Consider the following 27,352-nt stretch of genomic DNA (forward strand, 5'->3'; position numbering starts at 1 on the left):
CTTCCTAGATAATCTGTCTCATATATTTTTGGGATGAGCATCGGGGAGCATAAAAACCAGTCCAATCGGACCCGTAAATTATGGGGGATGGAATGGAAGGAGTACAGCCTGGTGTGAGGGTGGTGCGCTCTCCATGCGTCCACCAACCCCCAGTGCGCCACCCACCCGCGGAGTTGCTCTGAGAGTTTTGAAGCTGGGGAATGGCGTGGAGGCAGGTGGGACCTATCAAGGGCAAGATCTAGTACACCGTTATAGTCACCCCCTAGGATCCAGGGAATGGATGGGAACTGTGCCAATACCCCCGTCAAAGCCTCCCAGTATCGCTCTTGCTCGGTGTTCGGCGCATAGATGCTGCCCAATAGTATCGCCTGCCCATCCAACACCCCATGTAGCAGTACATATCTCCCGTCTTTGTCTACCACCCTACGAATTTCCTGAAATGGGGTACCCAGGCATAACCAGATGAGCGCCCCCCCGCGCGTAAGCAGAAAACGTGGTAGCACATAGGGTTCCCCTCCATTTTGCCTGCAATTTACCCGCTTCTGTGGCCGTGAGGTGAGTCTCTTGGAGAAACGCTATGTGCGCTCGTTGCCGTTTGATGTATGAGTAAATGGCATAGCGTTTGCGCGGTGTATGTAGGCCCCTGGTGTTAAGTGTGAGGATGCTAAGTTCCGTGTTGGGCATTGGATGGGGTTCTAGCGGGTGCATAGCGGCCTAGTGGTGGCGTTCGTGGGGAGCGCAACGGTCCCCGAGTGTCCTTGCCCCAGCTGAGAGGGTGGTGTGGGGTGGCACTGGCGTCGTGGTGTCGAGCGTGTGCCTCGTACGTGGTTTCCTTAGGGTTGTAACTGTTACGGGGAGGGGTAAACCAATAAGTACCTAATACCAAATTCGGGAAACCTTCCCAATACGTGGGACCCATCAGCAGAGCTAATGTGTCCAAACAGTCTTTTCCCAATCTAGGGATCGGAACCTTCGGAACAAAAACAATGAGGGTAACGGGCGTCGCCGGGGCTGGAGCGCGCCGGGCATTCGTAGGAGTGTTATTCGTCGCCTGGTTGGGTGGCTAACCCAGGTATAGAGGTGCTGGAGCCGTGTGAACCTGTCAGTTCGTGTGTATACAGAGTGCAAGTCGTGCGGATACCTGTGGGTCCATGACTCTTCGGTGTGGGTGTTTCTTCAGCCCGTGTCCGACTGTAGCATAGTGTCTGGGACTGTTAGGATGGAGGCCGCGGGGGATCGCGCGTGGGGGAGGGTCCCCCCCCTCCTCCTCCTCCGAGGTGAAGATATGAGGTGCTCCATCCAGTACCTCACCGGTAGCGTCCGGCCCCAATGCCGCCACCGCCTGCACGGTCCTGCTTCGTTCCCGGAGGATCTGGTCCGGGCTTGGAGAATGCTCTGTACGTTGACCGCGGAGATCTCGGCCGCCGTGCCACCGCTGGGACCGTGCTCTTCGTATCTTGCGCCTGCCGGGCGTAACCCGGTCCGAGGGTGAAGGCTGGCCGGGGCCTCCCGCGGTGCCATCTGGCAGTGGTGATCCGCCCAGTCGGCGGCCTCCCCAGCAGCCGTGAAGAAATGAATGGTGCCTTCGTGGATGACTTTGAGACGGGCCGGGAACAGCAGTAAATATGGTATGTTATTGACCCACAGCCGGCGTTTCACCTCCAGGAATGATGAGCGCTGTTGTTGGACTGCCCTGGCATAGTCGGGGAACACCATAACATGGCAGTTTTCCACTTGTAGAGGTCCCTTGACTCGGGCTGCTCGGATGGCCGCGTCTCTGTCCTGAAAGTGGAGGAACTTGGCGAGCATCGGCGGAGGCGAGGCCCCGGGGCGCGGTCTGCCCGATGGCACCCAGTGAGCTCTCTCTATGGTGAAGAAGGCCGTTCGTTCCGTTTGAGGGGTGAAGGATTTGCCCCAAGTCTCCATATAGTCCCGTGGTGTCGCCCCTTCAATTCCTTCAGGAAGACCTATCAACCGAATGTTGCATCTGCGGGAGCGTCCCTCTAAATCATCGAGGCGTTCCTCCATGGTGGCCTGGCGATCCTGCAGTGTCCGCATCATAGTCTTGTGGGCCGTCACCAGTGGTATGAGCTCCGAGATCGAGGTCTCCCCATCCTTCACCCGGTCCGCCAGCTTCCGATGGTCATCTTGTAGCAGGCTGATGTCTGTGGTGCTGGACCCGAGGCGCTCCTCCATAGAAATCCGGGATAGCTCGATGACCGCTAGCACCTGGTCAAGCTTGGCTGTGATGACTGGATCCGATTGCGTAGCCTTGGGCATCTTTATCACACTGGCTTGTGGTTGGCGCTCCGGCGCCGTCTCCGGTATCGTGGTCTGCTGTGTTTTCCCCATGTCCAATCGGCACCTAGCGATCTCTCGCTGCGAGGGTGTAGCGAGGTGTGGGCGCGAGTCCTCCCCGGGGGCCACCACCGTCTCCGGCGGTCTGCTGGGCTTTCGTTTCGCGTACGGGAAACAATGCGTTCGTATATCCCCTCCTCTGCCCCGGCCGGGGCCGCCTCGCCGGGTCGCCAGTCGTCCCGTCGGCGACTCCCCCTGTGGGAGTTATACAATTGGGAAGCGGGTGCCTGCCCACGGGTCGCGGGGTCCCACTGCGCAGCCGATCTCTACCTGCTGTCGTCCCCTCCTCCGTAGCCCCCCGTTACCGGTCCCCGGGCATCGCTGGGCCAAAGCGCAGGGGGTTGGGGGGGCAATCCCGACTGTAGAATGCACCTCCAAGTGGTCAGGCGTGATGTCCCCAGACTCCGAGTGTTATGCGGCTCCTGCCCACCGCGTCCTCGTGCAGGCACCGTCGTGGCCTGTCTTTTCCGGCGCTACCGTGGGCTCTGTCTGTGGGTCTTTGTTTCACCGGCCCCCGGGGGGGGCGACCCGATGAGGACGTCGTCCGGTAGGAGTCGACGCCGTACTGGTTTTGTGCCCCTCACTGTGCTCTACTATGGCCTCAGACGCGGCTCCGCTGGTGCTGTGCGGCGGCCATGTTAGGGTCAGGCGGGGGTCCCCGCAGTGTCCGGGCCCCTCCACAGTCCTCCCGTGGCCCGATGCCATGCGGCCCCCTTTGCCCGTCGCAGCCCCGGGGGGCCGATACCTCCACTCACCCCTTGCACCACCTCCGGGGTCGCCTGGGGGCGCCGCTGGTCCGATGCACGATCATGGTTGGTCTGAGGGGACATCTGCCACCCCCCCGGGCCGGGGGGGCGTCCCTTTCCCGTGTCCGCGCCCTCCGCGGTCGTCTCCAGGGATGGCCGGTGCTATCTGCCCAGTTCTCACGCTCCGCCGAGCATTATCTGCTGGCCGCCACCATCTTACCGCTATGGTCTCTGTAGTCTCGGGGGTGACTGGCGCCGACGAAGCACTTTTCCCGGGAGTAGTGAGTGCCCCAGGCAGTTCCCCGTCGACCGCCGCTGTTCCGGTGCTGTGATCCGCAAGCACCCTGCCAGGGCGACGCAGCGTGCCGGCCTGTGAGCTGTCCGGCCGGGAGGGCGACACTGCCACTCACCCCACGCTCTTCCTCCGGGGGCACCTGAAGGAGCCGTCGATCTCGGGCGCCCACGGCCAGGGGGGGGGCGTCCGACCCCGCGTCCGCGCCCCCCGCGATCGCCTCCGGGGGCGGCCGGCGCTGTCGGCTGAGTTCTTCCGCTCCGTTAGGCACTATCTGGCCGTCGTCGCCATATTGCCTCGGCGGCCTCTGGTATCTCGGAGGTGTTTGGCGCCGTCGGAGCTTCTCCTTCGGGAGCGGCGGGCGGCCCGGGCGGCCCTCCGTCATCCGCCTCTGTTCCGGTGCCAGTATCTGTGTTTACCTCGCCAGGGCGACGCTGTGTGTTGGCTTACGGGCTGCCCGGTCGCGGAGCCCTAGCAGACTGCCTCCGCCATCGTGGCTTGCTCGGCCACGCCCCCTCGTGTCTAAATGTACCCATAACAACGAATTCCAGTGTGGCTATGCCAAGGGTAAACCAATCACAGTATGACTTTGACGGCAACCAATCAATGATAGCACAACCCTGTGGGGATGTCTCACCTATCTAAGTGAGACTACTCGTGTCAGTTAACCAATCGCAGTGCAGCTTTTTACGTGAATGGGAACACAATACACAGCCTTTTCGTCACTGAACACACACAAACAAACAAAATAAATTATGCCTGATCAACCTAAATAGTAGGAAATCAGCATGTTAAAAAAAAGGAAATCTCACAATTGATAGAAGAAAGACCAGCACCTCTGCTGCACTTGCCAAACTCAATTCATACCAAAGCATAGTCTCATCCAGCTACAATCAACCTCTAGATAGTGTAGTTTAGTCCCATGCACAGAGGAATAAATAACACTATATCAAATTAGACACACAAACCCTGAAAACAAAAGTTTGTTAAAAATAAATCCCAATCTGTGTGAATGTGGCACCTAGTAAAACACATAACCTTTTCTGCAGACATGTTAAACAATAATAACTCAAGATCTTGGATTTCAACTAATCCAAACCAAACAAAACCAAACCAACCAATAAATCAAAATGTCTTTGACACAAATCACAAATAAGACAAATACATCAAAGTCACGGTGAGTATGCCACCAATTGAACCCAGAACCAATATCACATAACCAAAAAAAGAATCACATGCAGCTTAACAATCCATTACTCGACACAAATCACAATAGATTGTTAACACGTCAGAACACTCTCAATTGCTGGAATCATTCTGTCCTTTTTACTTACAACGCTCCTTGCTCAGGAAATAAATAATCCACTTTGAAAATCCACAGGTAAAAATCAAAGTAGGTAGGTGGATTTTCAACAACAACAAAAGCAAAAAGGGCAGGACAAAAATAAATACCTAAAGCAGATAGAAGGTGCTCTTATGTTACATTCATACTCCGCTACTAAAACTTTGTGGGTGGCACAGAGAGCCCCTAAAATAGTAAACCATGAAAATGTCACCTCAACAACAAGCACACAGGTGGATGAATCAAAGGCAGTGTTAAACCTCAAATTCATGACACAATATGTCCCCAAGATAAGGCACCATACACCACATCAAAATACAGCCAATAAAGCAAAGACAGTCTTAATAAGTGAGTTCTATGGCAGAAATAGCAAATGTAGGAAGATATATTACAAAATTCAAAAGCAGATGCATAAAGTCATTGCCATGAAGGCTTTTATCAATATGGAAATACAGAAAAATAGGAAAAGTCAAAAATAAGTTTAAGTCCTAAAAGAGCAGCAAAATCATTAAAAATTGGCCAGCATCCATAAACCACTGGAAAGTCATTATCTCTCACCCCCAAATTTTAGGGTTTCTACAAAAAATCTTCTCATAGACTAAGATTGAAAGTGCTACATAATTTTGGTGTAAGCAAAACGTCATATTGCCTTACCATCTAAGCATTATCTCACTATATGAATATTGCTCAACCCTCTATATTAATGTCATCCAGAAAATGGCCAGACAAACTAGTTACAAAACAACAGTGAACTTTTGTGAATGAATACAGTAAAGAGAGCTAGCCAGATGGACTTTAAGGAGGTGCAATATTACTAAGCCAATGCTAGTGAGTCTTCGAGAACAGCGTCAATGGAAGTAAAGAAACATGACTGTGTTACTGTGTGCTGTAGAAATAATAAATAGTGAATGTGCAGGGGGAAACATCCATTTTGAACAAGATGGTGTTGATGCCTTACTAAGGCCAAGTTAGCATAAGCCAGGAAAGGCACTTAAATAAATAATAGAAGACTTGTTTCATAGGCAATATCTTCAAATAAGCTTACACATGTAACTTTGAGCGTACAACATGATTCTGCACAATGTTGCTAATGTACAATTTTATAAATGCAAGAATAACTCGCATCCCCTTCATCTTCGGCAAGTCTATTCCACATTTGAGGCTGAGTTTAGCTATGAAGGAGGAGTTAAAACAGAATCATTAGTTTTAGAGCGACTGTGTCTTCCTAGTTTTAAAATATCAAGGTTCAAAACGAATGCATAATAACAAGTTTATTTTGCCACTAGCGCTGATAGTTATCTGATTTGTATGCAGGTCAAAGTGTAAAAGGATGAAAATAAAGTCAAGGAGGTGAGCGCAGTGCACACCTTCATTAAAAAAACACTGGCCCACTTGACCAGTTGCTCAGAATGGTGTCTTTATAACTCCAGTAGGACGTATCATGTCTGACTAAAGCAGAGTGTATTAGAGAAATGTTTACCACCATATGCTTCTGACCTAAAACACCACCGTATGTTTTCTTCATAGCGATATATACCGTTTTTGTTTTGTTGAGTTTGACTCTACTCAATGTGATATTTGTATAAAGGGTTGGGTGGAAGAGATGTGGTTTAAACATCCAAAGGGGTGCACATTTTGCCTTGCTGGAAAGGCCTTACTGACGTCGCAAAAATAGTTACAAACCAGAAACAACAACAAAAAAGGAAGTTCGTTTGACGCCTCCTTCCTCTTTCATGGTTACAAGCAGAGAATTTAAGCAAAGCTTTTTTTTATTAAGGAAGCAGCAAGTTGAAGATAGTCTTGTGGTCTAGCGTTCTCTTCGGCAACCAATTGGTAAGTCCGAAGGTGATGACATCAGTGTGCAGCAGGGGTGCGATTTACCAATCCACGCCATCGGCAGTGTACTGCCACCGACTGTGACGGGGGGAGGCTGCCTATTCTACTTCTGGGGCGGAAGTCCTCGTTTCTGCAAAGTGAAAGACTTCGCCGTCAGCAAGAGTCCTTCAGTTTGCCTTGGAGGTGAATTCATGGCACAGCAGTCCTTCAAACAGTCGAGAATGTCTCTGATGTCGTCCTACCAGCATAAATTGGCAGAAAAGATGACCATCCTCACCGACAGAGGGAAAGGTGTTTTGATTCGTATGTACAATATTAAGAAGGTAAGACGATAAGAGAAGAAGGGGGAGACGAAAAGGGTGTGGGAGGGAATGGTGGACTTCCTCTGTTGGCGTTGTCAAAAGTGTTTACAAGCTCAGAGCTAGTCTTAACAAATAGGAATGTATAATTTGGTGTATATATTTATACTTGTCTGTGTATGGAGCTGACCATCTGGCTGTAATTGACTCTCAGGCCCTGCTGGCATGAATTCTAAAAGTATAGATGAATAGCAGCAAAGGCGCGAAGCGACTACAGCTAATTGCTTCTAAAACCAAGGGCCTGATTTACAGATGGCAGACAGCTTTCTTCATCTCAAATGTGAGGGATTCACCTTCTGCCTTCTCAAAAGTATATTATATCCTATGGCACTTGTAATAAGGCGGAAAGGCTAGCCATCGGGTTTGTGACTGAGTACCCATCTCCAAACTCACAATCAGACCCGTAATGTCTCAGTTGAAAAGTAGGGTGAAACCCGTGAGATCACTATGATAATACATTTAAAACTCAGAACAGACATGACGGATGTGACATCAGGGCACCAGCACCATGCATTGCATTTTAAGTTGGGGCTGCTTGAAAGTGGAAACATCAGGGGCGCGTCAATCTCACAACTTGCAAACTGAGATCAAAATCACAAATGCAATGTAGGACCTGATTCATGTATAACATGTGGGAAAATAAGTGAGGCAAAATTATACATTGATGTGGCAAACTAATAGATCGTGAACACAAGGCGATGATGGACGGAGTGCTGAAACTTTTCAAATATTCACCCCCAGTCACAGATCTGGGTTGAATCCATCATGGTTCTTTAGCTCACTTAGCCACAGCAGTTCAAGCCCAGCTATATGCAAATCAGTCTTGACCCTGTGCCTCATGGAAACAGTCCAGCCAAACTGCCAAGCCAGGTCTTCCCTGGACCGGAAACAAGCATCCTTATAGGTCATGAGCAAAAGGTCTCTAGAACTCTGCATTGGTTTAAAATGTCACCAGCCCTGCTATTGAAAGTTGGGTTTCAAGAACTGCATTCGATCAGAATGGGAGCCTTTTACAGGCTTTCTCATTCCAAGTGTTATTGCACAAGGCTTGTGGAATAAAGTGTCACATAATTGGAAATTGCTTTATTAATATGAGAATACGTTGGCATCAAAATTACAGAAGTCCTGTTCTGCAGCTTGCTGTGCTCTGCGGATTGTAAACACTCTCATAGAGTTTATCAGTCTAAATCTTCTCTGCCAATATAATATTTGTGTTCTGCCTCTCAGATAAAGAAACACGTCCTACATTTCTCTCTCCGACCAACTAAATGGAGTTCAGAGGGGTAACACTACAAACTTTTGCAACTTTTTTTAAAGATATTTCAAAAAAATAAATACGACACGGTTTGAAACAAATCCGAGGTGTGCTTGGTTGTTGCGAACATAAAGTTGAAATGAAATGAAGTGTCTGATTTGAAACTTTAATATTTTGCCCATAACATCAGACCTGTTCTTACACTCCTGAGATACACTAGTGGAAACTGCCCTGAAATTTCCAACAAAACTACCAACTGTTGATTAACCCCATTTACCCATGACATGGGTGGCTGGAATCTTCCATCGCACAAGCTACTGGCAAACATGACAAACAAAACACAGACGTGGCTGTTCCATTCTGACTTTTTAGAAAGACAATTGCCTGTGACATGTCCGTGTGAAAGATAAATTACCTAGTATAAATACCTCCTTGGTCAGGTGGCTGCTGCCAATTTCTTATTCTTCCTTTGGGTCCCTTAAGGACTTATGGATGGTAAAGAGGCGTGTTGTCAATAGCAAAAGTGTTTTTTGATTTAAAAAACTATAGGTCTAAACCAGAGTTCAGTCATTCGAGTACATTTGTAGGGATGCTGAATAGGCTAGCTGTAGGACTGCTCAAATTAATCACATTTCAGTTTGTTAAGTACTTGTCGAAAAGGGGACCATACGAGACCTATCTTCAGATGCCAATAGAGCTAGATTAAATAAATTACCCTTTAATCTACTCACTTTTAAAGGGCGGGACCGCTGCTCGTGCCCTAACACTTTCTCCGGCTCCCCAGGTTAATTACAGTGGGCACAGTAGAAGCTTCAGGTAAGAGAGAGAGATCAAACAGGAAGAAGAGAGGGAGACCAGACTGAAAATGGACGGAGAGTGAGAGCGTTAGAGTGAGGGGAGGAAGGGAGCGCGGCTGGTTTGAACATGTTGCCAAGACTTCTTTTGATGCCTATGCTAGCGTGCAACCAGCGCTAAGACTTGCCTATACCTTAGACATGCTGCAAATCTATCTATCTATCTATCTATCTATCTATCTATCTATCTATCTATCTATCTATCTATCTATCTATCTATCTATCTATCTATCTATCTATCTATCTATCTATCTATCTATCTGTCTATCTGTCTATCTGTCTGTCTGTCTATCTATCTTTACATTGTGATTAACAATGTGAAGGTCAAATCACGTAGGTTATATATTGTGCTATTCTTTTGGACTACATAGTGGTTTTGGAAGGTCTGCCTTCAATTAATTTAAGCACCAGCTGAAAGAGAACACTACTCCACACAGGAATAGATCACTTTACTGTATATATATCTATATATATATATTACTTTGCTGTATTATCTACTGGCGGTCGCCAGTAGATAGTTATAGTTACAACCTAGTTTCCATAGGAAATCTCAAAATTCTATTTTGAATAACTTTGGCGCCGGTTGACGAATCCTCGTGAAATTTTGAAAACTAATGGGGCGCTCCGTTCAGCTCCTACCCTGAAAGTTTCGGGGTGATTCGTCAAGCAGGGGCCGAGAAAAAAGGGGGGTCCCAAAACGCGTTTTCCCCATGCATTTTTCCATAGGACCTTTAGACACAGCTACAGCCCGAACGGCTGAATAGAATTACTTGAAATTTGGCAGAGAGGTAGCCATAAGGTCAAGGAAGTGCCTTTTGCAGGTCTGGTGTAAATCTGTTCAGTATTTCCTGAGAAAATAACATTTAAAAGCATATATATATGTGGGCGGAGCCTAACCACACATCTCATCCTGAGATCTGATTGGCTGTCAGCACTTCATCCAAGAAGTGTTGGCAGCCATCTTGGGACCAATATACATGATAGCACCTCATTAAAAAGCATTGCAGTTAATAGAAGGTTTTAAGACTTTAGTTACATTATAAATTATTTGTTGATGGTACCATACTCATTTTAGGAATTGTGGTATGTTCTAAGGTGATTTCACCATGTGAAAAAGCCTTCTGCTGGGATATCATGATTGAGAGAAAAACATTTTCTCATGCTTTTACCACAGAGGTTTGGAAGGTGATCTATAAGCTAAACTGAGAGCTTAGTTTCTGTAAATTCACATTATCTTTCTCAGTCATGTGAGAATGAAGTCTGACATTCTCAGTAAAACATGTACATCCAACAAGGGCAGAAACTGTCAGTGGATTCCTTTGTGTTCTACTGCAGCTTCCCAGAGTGTTCCAAAGAACTACTAGAGCGCTAACAGTCCTACTTATGACAAACGTATGGCACACCTGAAGCCATCTTGCTTGGATTAAAGTGGTAACTCTTAAAACATTTAATTTAAAAAGGAACAAAACGAGGGGGTTCATCTTTCCATAAAAAGTATGATTAGTGCTGCAGAAAGAAACATTTTGGCACATTTTGAGTGACTTCTCAAATCCTCTTCTATTTCATTAAAAAATTCTGACATGCAGACTGAAACATGCACTTTCAATACCAGCAGCAGCTTTCCCTGGTGAGCAGTAGCTTTACTACAGTGATCTAATGAGCAAAAAGAGTGCTAACATTCTGAATTTATGGCAAATGTGTGACACATCTGAATGCCTTCTTGATGGAATCAAAGTAAAAAAGTGAAAGTATTTCCTACTGAGGAGACTGCAGTAAATGAGGAAATTAGGAAACTTCATAACAAATAAGTCTCCCAAGATGGCCACCAGAGACAAAAGAGCCCAAATGTAGCCCAAATATCACCCAGATGTAGCCCAAGTATAGCCCAATGACAGAATGTCCCAGAATGTTCTTAAAAACAACTAGAGCGCTTACTGTCTTCATTATGACAAAAGTATGGCACACCTGAAGCTATCTTGATTGGAATAAACTGGTAACACTTAAAACATTTAATTTAAAAAGGAACACAATTAGGGTGTTCATTTTGCCATAGAAATTATGATTAATGCTGAAGAAAGAAAATGAGGGCACATTTTGAGTGACTTCTCAAATCCTCTTCTATTTCATTAAAATATTCTGACATGCAGACTGAAACATGCACTTTTAATACCAGGAGCAGACTTCCATGGTGAACAGTAGTTTTACTACAGTGATCTAATGAGCAACTAGAGTGCTAACATTCAGAATTTATGGCAAATGTGTGACATATCTGAATACCTTCATGATGGAATCAAAGTAAAAAACTGAAAGCATTTCCTACTGAGCAGACTGCAGTACATGAGGAAATTAGGAAACTTCATAACAAATAAATCTCCCAAGATGGCCACCAGAGACAAAAGAGCCCAAATGCAGCACAAATATCACCCAGATGTAGCCCAAGTATAGCCCAATGACAGAATGTCCCAGAGTGTTCTTAAAAACAACTAGAGCGCTTACTGTCTTCATTATGACAAAAATATGGCACACCTGAAGCCATCTTGATTGGAATAAACTGGTAACTCAAATGACATCACTGATGACATCACTGATGACATCATCCTTGTGATAGAGTGGCAGACCTCCTCTCACCCTAATATAACCTTTGATACACACATTCAAAAATAGAGACTAACATTTTCAAAACAATGGACATACCAATACCAGTTACAACAACCTCTTCAGTAATTCTAAGATCCACATACACATCCACTCATTCACCAACAGTCCTATACAGTCACTCATACATGTACTCACTCATCATATGTACTCATACACCTATACATCCTGTTACACAATGCCACTCATCCATAGAGTTACTCACACACATAGTCACTCATGCTAATAAAGAATCAAACATACATTTACTTGCATATACAGTTATACACACACCACCACACTTACTTCTACGGAAACTTACACATACTTAGTCTTTTAAACAATCACTTATAGAAACACATACTTATTCATACAGGAACTCTTTCAATCTCTCACTCTCACATATACTCACATATATACACCAATAGTCACATATACTAGTTTAAAACATATGTAGTTACTCATAAAGACACTATTGAGACAGTCATTCACTCACTAACACACCCATACACACACTCATCCACCCATACAGTCCTGCACACATGCTGTGTTCAACACATACAAACAGTGAGTCACTCATTCATGCACCTATGCACTACGTAATACCCCCCACCGAACCATGCAGACACTCAGACTGATACTCAAAAAACCAACTAATAACCTATATAGACACCCATGTAGCTACTCACCAACCCATGCAGCCACTTATACAAAAAGTGAGAGACTGATACAGATATTTACATATTTAAACATTACTCATTAAGCCATGTATTCACTATGATACACTTAATCAGTCAGTTACACAATCAATTTTTCAAAAACAAATCATCCATTTAGACACTTATATACCCATTTATTCTTCCATCGACCTTGAGATATACATATATAAAACATATTTAATTTTCAGAAAAACACACATTCACTGGATGATGTCATCAGTGATGTCATCAGTGATGTCATTTGAGATGTCATCAGTGATGTCATGAGTGATGTCACTGACCATGTCATGAGTGATGTAATATGTGACATCATCAGCAGTGCATTGCGGGCGCGCGAGTTATAGTTAGCTGAACTAACTATAACGGGGGAATTTCAATGGTTTTGTACAAGTGAAAAGTCCAGCTAACTATAACACCCCTGAAACCTATGGTTTTTTCAGTGAATATATATATATATACATTTTTTATTTTATTTTTTATTTTATTTTATAAAATTTTATAAAGCGCGAACCAGATCCCGAGGGATATCAGAGCGCTTTACAAAAGGAAGAAAGGGAGAGTACTATAAGTAAAAATGCCAACCAGTTGTAGTCACAAAAAATCACATATCAGTGATACACAACGAGAAGAGAGTGAGAATACAGCTCCAGTAACGATATCAGATAAGAATACCAAACAATTAAAGTCACAATAATCACAGACAGGTGGTACACAGCGAGTAATGAAATAAACAGGTCAATAACAGGCTGCTACGGGGGGCAAGCCTTACATCCGAAGGGGCAGAGAGCAGAAACACAGGATGGTAAAAAGGATGTAGAGTCAATCAACAACTGTTGTAGGATCAATGGTTGCGCGCCAATGCACATCGCCCAAATTAAGGTAAGAATTTGTTCATTAGGAATCTTTTGGCTTCAAGTTTGAAAGCAGTTATTGATGATATTCTGCACAAATCCGGTGAAAGAGAGTTCCAGATCTTTGGTGCAGCACCTGAAAAGGCTCGACGACAAGTACTCTTTTTATTCATGATACGTGGTTTCAGGAGGAAGTTGTTAGCGCTTCTTGAAGCTCTCTCGCCACATGATAATTCAAGCTTTTGTGCTAGGTACCTGGGTGTGTTGTCGTGCAAGGCTTTGTGCGCTAGAACGATAATCTTTAACTGGTTTCGGACTTCGTAGGGCAACAATTTAAGAGACTTTAGGACTGGGGAGATGTGCTCATTTCGTTTGGTACCAGTAACTAGTCTGGCCGCAACGTTCAGTGCTGACCTCAGTGGAGCCAGGGTGTACTTGGGAAGGCCACAAAGCGTAGCGCTGCCATAATCTAGACTCGGCAAGACCAGTGCTTGGACCGCTTGTTTGAAGTCATGTTGTGGAAGGAAGGGTTTGATATTTCTGAGTGTCCTCGTCAAGTGATTAGCTCCCTTACCTACGTTGCTAATATGATATTTCATATTCAGGTGCTTATCCAAGGTGATTCCAAGGGATTTGGCAGAGTCTATGATGAGAGGAGTGCAGTTGAAAGCAGTGAGGTGAGTCAACAAAAGGTCCAGCTTGAAGGAGTGGTTCGGAGGAGAGATGAGAAGGAATTCAGTTTTGGAAGTGTTGAGCAGGAGGTGGTTCTCAGTTAACCAATTCTGAGTAGACGTTAAGGTAGAGTTGAGTGAAATGATGTTATACAGGGATGAGATTTTCAGGTAAAGTTGTGTGTCGTCAGCGTACATATGGAAGGGAATGTTCATGTCATTTAGAGAATTAGCTAGAGGTTCCAAAAAGAGGTTGAAAAGGATAGGAGAGAGGGCGGACACTTGGGGGACACCCATGAGTACTGGAGAGGGCTGGGAGAGGGAGTGGTTTGCCTTGACTCTTTGTGTTCTGTGGTGGAGGAAGGAGAAGAACCATTGTAGCACCAGACCCGAGAATCCCATCCTGTTCTTCAGAGTGGAAATGAGGTTGTCGTGATTAACCATGTCGAATGCGGAGGAAAGGTCAAGGAGAATCAGGAGGCAGGAGCCATTTTGATCGAGTATATTTAATATGTCGTCAATAACGTGCGTGAGTGCCGATTCTGTGCTGTGCCCCTTCCGAAAGCCTGATTGATGTTGGTGAAGGAGTTGGAAATTCTCCATGTGAGCACAAAGTTGGGATTGTGCACATTTTTTGAGTAGTTTACCTAGAGTGAGGATGTTAGATATGGGGCGGAAATTATTGAGGTCAGATTTCTCTGCGGTTGTTTTTTTTAGTATGGGTGATACCTGCGCTGCTTTTAGACAGTCTGGGATCGTGCCTTGGGATAGAGAAGCGTTTACTATCCTTGTCCATGTGGGGATGAGAGCATTCTTGATCTCGTTGAAGATGGTCGGGGGCAATGGGTCACTGAAGTGGTTGGATGGATTGATGTTCTGAAGAATCCTGTGGATGTCTTTTTCACTGAATGGGGTAAAGGTGCTCCATGAGGCCTTGTTCTTGATGATCAGGCTGGTGAGATTGGGCTTATCTATGACAAGAGGTGGTGCAGACCCAGAAGCTAGCAGTAGAGCCTTCTTGGAGGCAAGTTCACTGGAGATGAGTCTTGATTTCTCAGTGAAGAAAGCAGAAAATTCATCACCAGACAGTTGGCTGACATTGGAGACAGAGTGATTTGTCCCCGAAGTTGATTGTTGTTTGACCAATTCGAAGAGTTTCTTGGGGCAATTAGCAGATTGATCAAGTTGTTGTCTGAAGTAATCTGCCTTAGCGCACTTGATTTGCTTGTTATATATACTCCTGACATCTCTAAGGAAGTTTATGTTTTCCAAGGAGGGATTTGACTTCCAGGCTCGTTCAGCTGCCCTGAGGTTGCGTCGTTCTGTGTTTAGATTGTCGTTGTACCATGGTTTGGATTTTTTTGTTGAGGTATTTTTTAGTTGAAGAGGTGCAATGTCATCCAAGATGTTAGAGATGGTCGAGTTGTAAGCGTCGGTGAGTAACTGAACCTCACTCAAGTTGGCTTGGGAGGAGAGGGCAGTTTTACAGTGGGCAGCTAATTCAACTGGGTTTATAGATCTGAAATCCCTTTTCCAGATCTTAGATTTCGTTGGATGAGCCTTCCTCCACTTCACCTCCATGTTGATATAGAAGAGAATGCAGTGGTGGTCTGACCAATCGCAAGGGGTAATGGATTCCAGTGTGATGGACTGCCCTTTCGAGATAATGAGGTCTAAAGTTTCACCTTTATTGTGTGTTGGCTGGTCACAGTGCTGCTTAAGTTCATGATCCTTCAAAAAGTCTTTAAGGCAAGTAACCGCTTGGTCATTAGGATTAGACCAATGGAGATTGAAATCGCCAAGAAAGATTTGGGAGATGGCTGAGTCGACATTACTTGAGATGATCTCCATTTGTGCAATAAAAAGGAGGTTGTCTCCCGGAGGGTGTTAAAAGGTGTGAAGTTTGCAAACCGGCCGGTTGTTACTTGCGATGTTGAGACAAAGATATTCACAGGCAGAGGGCAGAGAGGACTATATGTGGGAAATCAAGAGTGTGTTTCTATGAATGCAGGCTAGGCCCCCTCCATGCTTCCTAACTCTGTCTAGCCTAATTATGTCATGAGTAGGAGGTACAAGAAGGTCTAAAATAGGAGTGAAGGCTGGATTTAGCCAGGATTCAGTAAGAATGATGATGTCAAGATCATTGTGTTGAATTGAGTCGAATATTTCGGAGGTACGTTTGCTGGCAGACCTGCAATTGAGTAGTACACATTTCATACGTGGAGGATTTGTGGCTGAAGGAGTCTGGGTGACATTCATACGCGTGAGATTGTCTTTATTGATAACTCTAAGATTATGAGGAGGTTCTCTGTGCAGGTTAGGATGAATGTTTGTATGTGCTTCGGTGGGGTCAAGTTGGGATTGGACCTAGTCGAGTAGGAGTTGTGAAGGTCATTAAGATCATTGGACGCCAAGGTCTCAGCTCTTCTGGGCCGTGTGGGCGCGTTAGCTAAGGGAATGGTTTGCGAGACAGCGGAGGCTAACACCTGGCCCAAGCAATCACTATGACTCGGGCGGTTCTAGGCAGATTCGTAGAGGTGAGGATGGAACTAATCATTGGGAAAAAATCCTTTGAAAGGACTTTTAGGTCATGTAGTTCGGTAGTGAGAAGGTGCAGCTGGAGATACATATCATCAAGGCGTGCACCTAAGTCTGAAAGGGGTATAGAATGTGTTAACAGAGAGGAGGAGTCTCCGTGTAAGCCTGCGTGCGCTAAGGTGGTGGATCGTTGTTCCTGGGGACGGAGTTGAACGTGTGGAACTAGCGGGTTATAGTGAACCTTGGGAATCAATGATGTAGCGTTAGCGTCAGTGGTCTGAGCATAGCTCTGAGGGTCCTGAGCAATTCCTGCGGGAGATCGAGGGTATGATAAATCATGGTCGGGAGCCAGAGATGTAACGTTAGCGACAGTGGTCAGACCATATCTATGAGGGTCCTGAGCAAGTCCTACCAGAGATCGAGGATATAGCAAATCATGGCCGGAGTGGGGCATTTGTTTATTCACCCGCTTGGTATGTGGCGTAGGGGGAGGGATGAGGGACGAGTGTTCAACTGATGAAGGCAAAGATACAAGGTCACATGGGGATCTCTTCGTGGGCGGAGCAGAAGGGGTCGGACTAGTTGACTGTATGCCGAGAGTACCCGAGATGTCCCTCAATTGCTGGGGCAATGAAAATAGGGAACTGGGTGAGCTCTCCGTGCGAGGAACAGAGAGGACCAGACTAGTTGGTTGTGCACCGAGCAGCCCTAAGATGTTTATCACCTGTTGGGTCAAGGGACTAGGAGGTTGGGGCACCTCCGCCAGGGACTGAGCCCCACTGTGATCATCTGGCAGCGAGGAGTAATTCAAAGGGAGTGAGGGTCTAGGCTGAGAGGTGGGGGGACTGGTGATGACCGGATTGCTGGAAGAATGAGGGTGGGTGTCAATGGACTTCGCCGAGGCCGTGTGCTTGAGGGACGGGAAGATGTTGGCTAACTTAATCAGATTGGCATTAGACGCTTGAATAAGGATGATGCCATTGTTATAGAGGGTGATGGTGGCATTGGCATTGAGCGAGGGCGAAGGAGCTGTAGTCAGTTTGAGACCATAGGGTGTTTTCCTGGTGCATGATATTTGGAGCATAGAGTAGAGGACTTTACGCCAACAAGCTCTTTTTCTGGTTTAGAAAATAAGGTCATTAACTCTACTACCTTTGTTTGCACAATAATAGATGTCTGAGATTAACCCCTTGCATGCTCATGACGATCTGGACTCATCATGGCACACAGTGCTCGTGTGCTCATGACGAGTCCAGCTCGTCATGAAACATGCAATGGAAATCCCTCTGGTGCGTGCACCAGAGGGATTGCCTTTCCTGCTGAAAGAGCCTCGGGAGCTGGGGAAGAGCTTCCCCAGCTCCCGAGGACCTCCCTGGTTTCCCTGAAAAGACGATCGGCACGCACGTCGCGCTGACGTCATTTCAGTGAAACCGAAACTGAAATGAGCCAAGAGGCTCATTTCAGTTTCCCTTTCTACGTGCTCAGGGGGCTATCTACGTAGAAAGACGGGAGATGTATCGTTGGAAAGGGGAGAATCTCCCCAGTGAATCCCTGCCACAGGAGGGTGATCCCCAAGCAGGGATCAACCCACTAGACACCAGGGAGGGGGGAGCGGCCCCTTGGGCAAGGGCCTTTACTCCCCCCAAATAATTTTGGCATCATTTAGTCTTTTTGCCCCCCCTGGGGGGCAGTAGCCCCCAATCTGCCCCTCCCGGGGGAGCAAAAATCCCACTAGACAGCATGGAATTTTTTGGAAATAAAAATAAGGGTGGGGGCTGCCCAAGATGGGCATGCCCATGCCCACACCTCTCCCGCAATCATTAAAGTGTTTCTGCCCCCCTTGGGGGGCAGATGGGGCATTGGCCCCTAATCTGCCCCTTCGGGGGGGGGGACAGAAATCCCACTAGACACCAGCGAAAAGTTTTGGGAAAAAAAAGGGTGGGGGCTGCCCAAAACGAGCATGCCCATGCCCACACCCCACCGGCCACCATTACAGCCTTTCTGCCCCCCCCTGGGAGAAGATGGGGCATTGGCCCCTAATCTGCCCCATGGGGGCAAAAAGCCCACTAGACACCAGGGTTTTTTTAGACATCAAAAATAAGGGTGGGGGCTACCCAAAACAGGCATGCCATTGCCCCCACTCCACCCCCGTAATTATTAGTCTTTCTGCCCCCCGGGGGCAGATGGGGCATTGGCCCCAAATCTGCCCCTTCGGTGGGCGGAAAGCCCCCTTGACGCCAGGGATTTTTTTCACACAATTTTATTTAGGGTGGTGGGTGCCCGAAACGGGTACGCCAATGCCCCCACCCCCGCCACTGCCACCATTATAGCCTTTCCATAAAACCCACTAAATGCCAGGGATTTTAATTTGCACTATTGTTTTTAGGGTGGGGGCTGCCCAAAATGGGCACCCCAATGCCCCCACCCCCGCCACCATCACAGCCTTTCTGCCCCCCTGGGGGGCATATGGGGGCGGTAGCCCACAATCTGCCCCTCCCCCAGAGGGGCAGAAAGCCCACTATCCACCAGGGATTTTTTTTGCGCAATTGTTTTTCGGCTGTGGGCTGCCTGAAACGGCACTTAAATGCCCCCACCCCACCCCAAAAAGGACAGTCTTTCTGCCCCTCGGGAGGCAGATGGGAGCTGAAGCCCCCAATCTGGCCCCCCCGGGAGGCGCAGAAAGCCCACTAGAAAGCATGGATTTTTTTGTTTTATTAGTGTAGGGGTAGGGGCTGCCCAAAATGGGCATGACAATACACCCACCCCACCCCAGAGAAATTCCAGTGTTTCTGCCCTCCGGGAGGGCAGATGGTGGCAGTGGCCCCTGATCTGCCCCCTGGGGGGCAGAAAGCCCACTAGGCGCCAGCGAGTATGCAGGCTTTTTTTATGCATGGGGGTGGGGGCTACCCAAAATGGTCATACCAATGCCCCCACCCCCACAAAAAATAGACACAGTTTTTCTGCTTCGTTTGGAGGCATATCGGGACGAACCCCCTCCCCCGATTCCCCCCCAGGGCAGCAGAAAGCCCACTAGGCTCAGACTTTTGCCTAGCTGATGCCACAATTTTCCCACACAAAAATGTGTGAAATAAGTGTTTTTTTCAGCTAAATTTGAGGTTTGAAGGGCATTCTTCTGGGTAAGGAAACGTTGGGGGATCCACGCAAGCCATACCTCCCTGGAAGCCCCCGGGTGACTAGTTTTTAGAAATGTGTGGGTTTGGTAGGTTTCCCTAGGTGGCCGCCGAGCTCGGGCCAAAAACCCCGGGGACCCCCCTTGCAAAACCAGGTCGTTTTGAGATAGGCAATTTTGATGTCGCCTCAATACGTTTTGGGCCCTTGCCTGTCGCGGGTACTTGGGCCTCCTACACAAGTGAGGTACTGTTTTTATCGGGAGACCCGGGGGAATGCTGGGTGGTAGGAAATTTGTGTCAGCCCAGTGATGCCCCAACTTTCCCACACAAAAATGTGTGAAAATAGTGATTTTTTTTGCTAAAATTGAGTTTTGCAGGGGATTCTGGGTAAGGAAACGTTGGGGGATCCACGGAAGCCATACCTCCCTGGAATTCCCCGGGTGTCTAGTTTTCAGAAATGTGTGGGTTTGGTAGGTTTCCCTAGGGGCCGCCGAGCGCCGGGCCAAAAACCCAGGGTACCCCCTTTGCAAAACCAGATCGTTTTGTGATAGGCAATTTTGAGGTCGCCTCACTACGTTTTGGGCCCTTGCCTGTCGCGGGTACTTGGGACTTCCACACGTGTGAGGCACCGTTTTTATCGGGAGACCCGGGGGAACGCTGGGTGGTAGGAAATTTGTGTCAGCGCAGGATGCCACACCTTTCACACACTAAAATGTGTGAAAAAGTGCATTTTTCAGCTAAAATTGAGCTTTGCATGGGATTCTGGGTAAGGAAACGTTGGGTGATCCACGCAAGCCACAACTCCCTAGAATCCCCTGGGTGTCTAGTTTTCAGAAATGTGTGGGTTTGCTAGGTTTCCCTAGGTGCCGGCAGAGCTATGGTTAAAAAACTACAGCTTGGCACTTTGCCAAAAAAGGGTCATTTTTCACTGCGAAACTGAGGTGTTTTCCACGTTGCGTTTTGCGCTGTTTTCTGTCGCGGGCACTAGGCCGACCCACACAAGTGAAGTACCATTTTTCTCGGAAGACTTTGGGGGATGCGGGGTGGGTGGAAATTTGTGGATCCACGCAGATTCCAGAACTTTCCACCACAGAAATGTGGGGAAAATGTGTTTTTTTGCCAATTGTTTAGGTTTGCAAGGGATTCTGGGTAACAGAACCTGGTGGGAGGCAGTCAAGTCACCCCATCCTGGATTCCTCTGGGTGTCTAGTTTTCAAAAATGTATAGGTTTGCTAGGTTTCCCTAGGTGCCAGCAGAGCTATGGTTAAAAAACTACAGCTAGGCACTTTGCCAAAAAAGGGTCATTTTTCACTGTGAAATTGAGGTGTGACCACGTTGCGTTTTGCGCTGTTTTCTGTCGCGGGCACTAGGCCGACCCACACAAGTGAGGTACCATTTTTATCAGGAGACTTAGGGTAATTCAAATTTGTAAAGCAACTGTTATTACCTATTGAATTTCGATGCATTTCTTCCTTCCAAATGAAAGACATTGTGTAAAAAACAAATCATTTTGAAAAATGACCGATAATTCTCATGCTAGTATGAGTATTCCCAATTTCGAAAATGTGCAAATATCTACTGTTTCTACACTCTATAATTTGTTCCCATTTCAGAAATACGCAGGTGTCTTTCATACCGATTTTTCCATGTATACATATTCCCAAAATAATTGATATATACTCGGTACATAATAAAAAGCCATTGCAAATTGCTGCTCAGTTTTTGACTCTGGGTTAGTCGGGTTCTTGGTGAAACTACAAGTCCTATATATCCCCACAACTAGAAAGGTCCAGCAGATGTAACGGTATTTCTTTCAAAGAGCTGTCATAATTAGAAGAAGTTACAAGTGAAAATGTTGACACAAAAGGCTGTTTTTTTCAACTAATTTTAAATTTTTCCTATATTTAACTGTTAGTTTCTATAAAGAAACCCTGATGGATCTACACAAATGACCCATTGCTCAATTCAAAATGTTGTCTACTTTTCTAAAATGTATAGCTTTCCAGGATCCATTATTGCTTTCATAGCCATTTCTCCCATTAACTGGAAGGAGGTTCAAAGCACAAAAAATAGCAAAAATAGGCTATGTCCCAGAAAAATGCCCAAACTGTGTAAAACATGCTTGTTTTCTGACAAAAGTCTGCCATTCCCTAAAAGCTGGGGAAATGGTGATTTCAGCCCCACAACCCCTTTTTTGATACCATTTGCAGGGAAAAACCCAGACACTTTCATTTGCAGCCCTTTTTTCCCCTCCAGGGGAATCCACAAACCCTGGGTACCTTTACAATCCCCATGATGTTGGAAGAAAAGGACGTAAATTTGGCGTGAATACCTAATGTGGTCAAAAAGTTACAGGGGCCTAAGTGCGCACTACCCCCAAATAGCCAAAAAAAGGCTTAGCACAGGGGGGAAAGGCCTAGCAGCGAAAGGGTTAAAGTTTCGGGCCTAGACCTTAGTAGGTTATGCTTGTGGTTTTTGTCTTTGTTTTTCTAAAGGTTGGGTGGGTAGTTGATGATGAAAGCATTGGGACCTGAGGGGTCAGGGCTTAAATCCATTTTGATAGTGTGGTTATTGCCCGATGGTAGTGGCTTCACCGTAGGTGGGAAATCCGTGGTGCATGGAAGGTGTTAAGAGGACTTCATTTTTATTCATTGTCGTGACCAGCCATATGCAGCAGGCATGAGTCCTACAGTGGACCCTGCTGGGACCTTTACTATCCTCTGTTTCCTTAAGACAATGACCAGTTTGGATGGAACCCAAAGAGCAAACTAGATGTTATGGCACGGATAGGCAATATATATATAAATACATTTACTGAAAAAACCATAGGTTTCAGGCACATTATAGTTAGGAATTAGCATTTAAAAAACCTTAAAAGTTCACTGAAAAAACCATAGGTTTCAGGGGCATTATAGTTAGCTGGACTTTTCACTCGGACAAAACCATTGAAATTCCCCCGTTATAGTTAGTTCAGCTAACTATAAATTGCGCGCCCGCAATGCACTGCTGATGACGTCAGGGGGTGTTTCTGTCAAGTGAGCCCGGAGTCACAGTCACAAAAGTCCTCTTCTTCCTGAATAAAAGTGAGATTATGCTGCATACTTGTTCATATTTTAAGTAGTTCGCACAGACACACATTTTAAAAACAATAAAGTTCCTAATACCCACCTTCTCTAAACAGTTAGCTTGATGCCCCATCCACCTCCTCCCTAACCTCTGTTGTCTGAATCGATGGACTAGCCTCCTCCCTCCTGCCATGCATGGTCTGATGTACTGCCACTGCCCTCCATTTAGCATGATGTACCAGTCCACTCCTCCTGCCCTCGATTGCCCAATTCTATGGCCCATCATTGACCTCCTGCTTAGCCTCTGTGCTTAGCTTGCTGCCCCTATTCTCCTTCCCCCTGCTCTCCGATGTCTTTGTGCATGCCCCTGCTCCATCCTTTTTGCCCACCATGTTCCATGGACCTGCCACTCCTTTCTACACTGAGTGTTCTGTTGAGCTGCCACTCCCCTCCCACCTGCCTAGCATTTTCAGATGACTGTAACCTGTCTCTGCCATCTCCACCCTGCCTGTCCACATGCCATGCCCCTATCCCCTTCCTCCTGTCCTCCATGGTCCATTTTACTGCCACACCCTTCTGCCCTCCCTGGTCTGTTGTGCTGCAACTACTCCTCCTGCCTGCCCCGCGCGGTCTGTTGTGAGGCCCCTTCCCCTGAACTCTCTTGTCTGTGCCCATGTCCTGACCATCCATTCTATCCTCCATGGTCCTTTGTGCATGCCCCTGCACCCTCCTTCTTGCCCATCATAGCCATTGTGCTGCCACTAACCCTCCCGCTTGCCATGCATGGTCTTCTGTGCTGCCAAGGCCCCTCCCACCTTCCCTGTGTGGTCAGCTAGCTGCCCCTGACCCCCTCCCACATTCCCTCCATGGTCTGTGTGTATGCCATCATAGTCTCACTGTTGCTCTCCATGGTGTGTCTTATTTCTAGTGCCCATCCTGCCTGACCTCCATGGTCATCTTGCTGCTCCTGCCCTGCCCCCTTGCCCCCAGCCCTTTGTTTCCATGTGCAGATCCCTATTCCCTCCCTCCTGGCTTGTCTGTTCCATTGTAATGCCCCTGATCCGTCCCTCCTGCCCTTTATGGTCTGTTATGCTGCAGCTTTCTCTCCTGTCTGTCCATTATGGTCAGCTAGCTACCATTGCCTCTTTCCCCTCTGTTCTCTGTTGTCCATGTGCATGGTCCTGTCCCCTCCCTATTGCTTTCTATGGATTGTTGTGCTGCACTCCCGTCCCGCATGCCCTGTGTGGTGTATTGTGCTGCTGCAAACCCTGATGCCTGCCCTGTAGGGTCAGATTGGTGCACCTCTCCATGTTTCCATGTTCCTCCTGTCCTCTGTTATCCAAGTCCATGTCCCTACCCCAATTCCTCCTGCCTACCGTGATCCAATGTACCATACTTGCGAACATTTTGAACTTGGTAAGAGGGAGATTTTGAAAAAACAACTGGGGTATTGATTTTCCCCTTTGAGTTACATTGAAAAAGAGGAGATTGTAGACAGGAGACAGATCAAATAAAGCCCATTTGAGCTTAAAAACATTGGACGTTTCCCGGCTGAAACGGGTCTGTTGGCATGTATGGTTGTACTACCACTGCCTCTTCCTTCTGCCCACAATGGTCTATTATATTGCCACAGCCTCTCTTGCCAGTCCTGTATTGTTGGTTTGTTGCCCCTGCCCCCCTTTCTACTGCCCTCCATAGTCTGTTGTGCTGCCACTACCCTTCCTGCCTGCCCAGTGTGGTCAAATTGTTGCCTCTGCACTCTCCTACCTGCCTTCAATTTTCAGAGTCCGTGCCCCTGGCCTCTGCCTCTCAACAGTATCCCAATGAACAACTAGATTGCTAACATTCTTGATTTATTTCAAAAGTGTGGAACGCCTGACGTCATCTTGATGTAATCAAAACTGTAATACCTAGAGCATTTCCTTTAGAAATTACATATATGAGAGGGTCTTATTTGCATCAAAATTATGGTTAGTGCTCTAAAAATAGCGACAAAGAACTTTTAAATTATTTGTAATCTTTATGTTTTTTTATCCAGTTGACCACTTGATTAAATGTTGCACTTAGGGGAGAGGATGTGGTGTTACTTCCAGAGCTGCAGACTTTGCAAATGGGGAACCAGGTTGGAGTTTCTGCTTCAGCTCAACATTCTGAGATTCTGGTCAAATCACTTAATCTCCCCATGTCTACAACCAAAATGAATTTGATCTTTTGTGATGTAACCAATGCTCATGTAAAGCACTCCAATACCTGACAAGTCTGCACTATATAAAACTGCAAATACACAAACAATAAGTGTTTTGCACACTTCTGTCATTGGGCTACATGTGGGCTACATCTGGGTGATATTTGTGCTGCATTTGGGCTCTTTTGTCTCTGGTGGCCATCTTGGGAGATGTATTTGTTATGAAGTTTCCTAATTTCCTCATTTACTGCAGTCTCCTCAGTAGGAAATTCTTTCAGTTTTTTACTTTGATTCCATCAAGAAGGTATTCAGATATGTCACACATTTGCCATGAATTCTGAATGTTAGCACTCTAGTTGCTCATTAGATCACTGTAGTAAAGCTACTGCTCACCAGGGAAGTCTGTTGCTGGTATTAAAAGTGCATGTTTCACTCTCCATATCAGAATTTTTTAATGAAATAGAAGAGGATTTGAGAAGTTAAAATGTGCCCGATTTTTCTTTCTGCAGCACTAATCATAATTTCTATGGCAAAATGAACCCCCTCAATTTGTTCCTTTGTAAATTAAATGTTTTAAGTGTTACCAGTTTATTCCAATCAAGATGGCTTGAGGTGTGCCATACTTTTTCTTAGAAGTAAGACTGTTAGCGCTCTAGTTGTTCGTTAGAACACTCTGGGACATTCTGTCATTGGGCTATACTTGGGCTACATCTGGGTGATATTTGGGCTACATTTGGGCTCTTTTGTCTCTGGTGGCCATCTTGGGAGATTTATTTGTTATGAAGTTTCCTAACTTCCTCATTTACTGCAGTCTCCTCAGTAGGAAATACTTTCAGTTTTTTACTTTGGTTCCCTCAAGAAGACATTCAGATGTGTCACACATTTGCCATAAATTCTGAATGTTAGCACTCTAGTTGCTCATTAAATCACTGTAGTAAAGCTACTGCTCACCAGGGAAGTCTGCTGCTGGTATTCAAAGTGCTTGTTTTCGTCTGCATGTCAGAATTTTTATTATGAAATAGAAGTGGATTTGAGAAGTCAAAATGTGCCCTAATTTTTCTTTCTGCAGCACTAATCATAATTTCTATGGCAAAATGAACCCCCTCATTGTGTTCCTTTGTAAATTAAATGTTTTGAGTGTTACCACTTTATTCCAATCAAGATGGCTTCAGGTGTGCCATACTTTTGTCATAAGTAAGACTGTTAGCGCTCTAGTTGTTCGTTAGAACACTCTGGGACATTCTGTCATTGGGCTATACTTGGGCTACATCTGGGTGATATTTGTGCTACATTTGGGCTCTTTTGTCTCTGGTGGCCATTTTGGGAGACTTATTTGTTATGAAGTTTCCTAATTTCCTCATTTACTACAGTCTCCTCAGTAGGAAATACTTTCAGTTTTTTACTTTGATTCCATCAAGAAGGCATTCAGATGTGTCACACATTTGCCAGAAATTCAGAATGTTAGCACTCTAGTTGCTTATTAGATCACTGTAGTAAAGCTACTGCTCACCAGGGAAGTCTGCTGCTGGTATTGAAAGTGCATGTTTCAGTCTGCATGTCAGAATTTTTAATGAAATAGAAGAGGATTTGAGAAGTCACTCAAAATGTGCCCTAATTTTTCTTTCTGCAGCACTAATCATACTTTTTATGGAAAAATGAACCCCCTCATTTTGTTCCTTTTTAAATTAAATGTTTTAAGAGTTACCACTTTAGTCCAATCAAGATGGCTTCAGGTGTACAATATGTTTGTCATAAGTAGGACTGTTAATGCTCTAGTTGTTCTTCAGAACACTCTGGGAAGCTGCAGTAGGACACAAAGGAATCAACTAACAGTCTCTGCCCTTGTTGGATGTACATGTTTTACTGAGAATGTCAGACTTCATTCTCACATGACTGAGAAAGATAATGTGAATTTACAGAAAATATGCTCTCAGTTTAGCTTATAGATAATCTTCCAAACCTCTGTGGGAAAAGCATGAGAAAATAGTTTTCTCTCACACATGATTCATGATATCACAGCAGAAGGCTTTTTCACATGGTAAAATCACCTTAGATCACACCACAATTTCTAAAATGAGTATGGCACCATCAACAAATGATTTATAATGTAACTAAAGTCTTAAAACCTTCTATTAACTGCAATGCTTTTTAATGAGGTGCTATCATGTATATTGGTGCCAAGATGGCTGCCAACACTTCTTGGATGAAGTACTGACAGCCAATCAGATCTCACGATGAGATGTATGGTTAGGCTGCACCCAGATATATCTATCTTTTTAACTCTAATTTTCTCAGGAACTACTGAACGGATTTACACCATTTAGGCAAAAGGCACGAGTCTGAACTGAGGATTACTTCTTTGCCAAATTTGGTGTAATTCCGTTCAGCAGTTCGGGCTGTAGCTGCGTCAACAGGTCCTATGGGAAAATGCATGGGGAAAATGTGTTTTGGGACCCCCCTTTTTTCTCAGCCCCCGCTTGACGAATCACTGTGAAATTTTCAGGATAGGAGTGGAC

At 46.0% G+C, this 27,352-nt stretch overlaps 1 protein-coding gene across 1 annotated transcript in view; it reads left to right on the plus strand.

The window, feature by feature from the left end:
- The first annotated feature begins 6,626 nt into the window (after positions 1–6,626).
- NCKAP1L (NCK associated protein 1 like) overlaps positions 6,627–27,352 on the plus strand; it is a 1,693,457-nt gene continuing 1,672,731 nt past the window's right edge. The window contains exon 1 of the mRNA XM_085654768.1: positions 6,627–6,897. Within this exon, the coding sequence (XP_085510894.1) occupies positions 6,766–6,897 (132 nt within the window). The 5' untranslated portion in view covers positions 6,627–6,765. The remainder of the gene's footprint in view (positions 6,898–27,352) is intronic.

The sequence above is a fragment of the Triturus cristatus genome, chromosome 4_1 (genome assembly GCF_964204655.1).
Source record: "Triturus cristatus chromosome 4_1, aTriCri1.1, whole genome shotgun sequence".
NCBI lineage: Eukaryota > Metazoa > Chordata > Amphibia > Caudata > Salamandridae > Triturus > Triturus cristatus.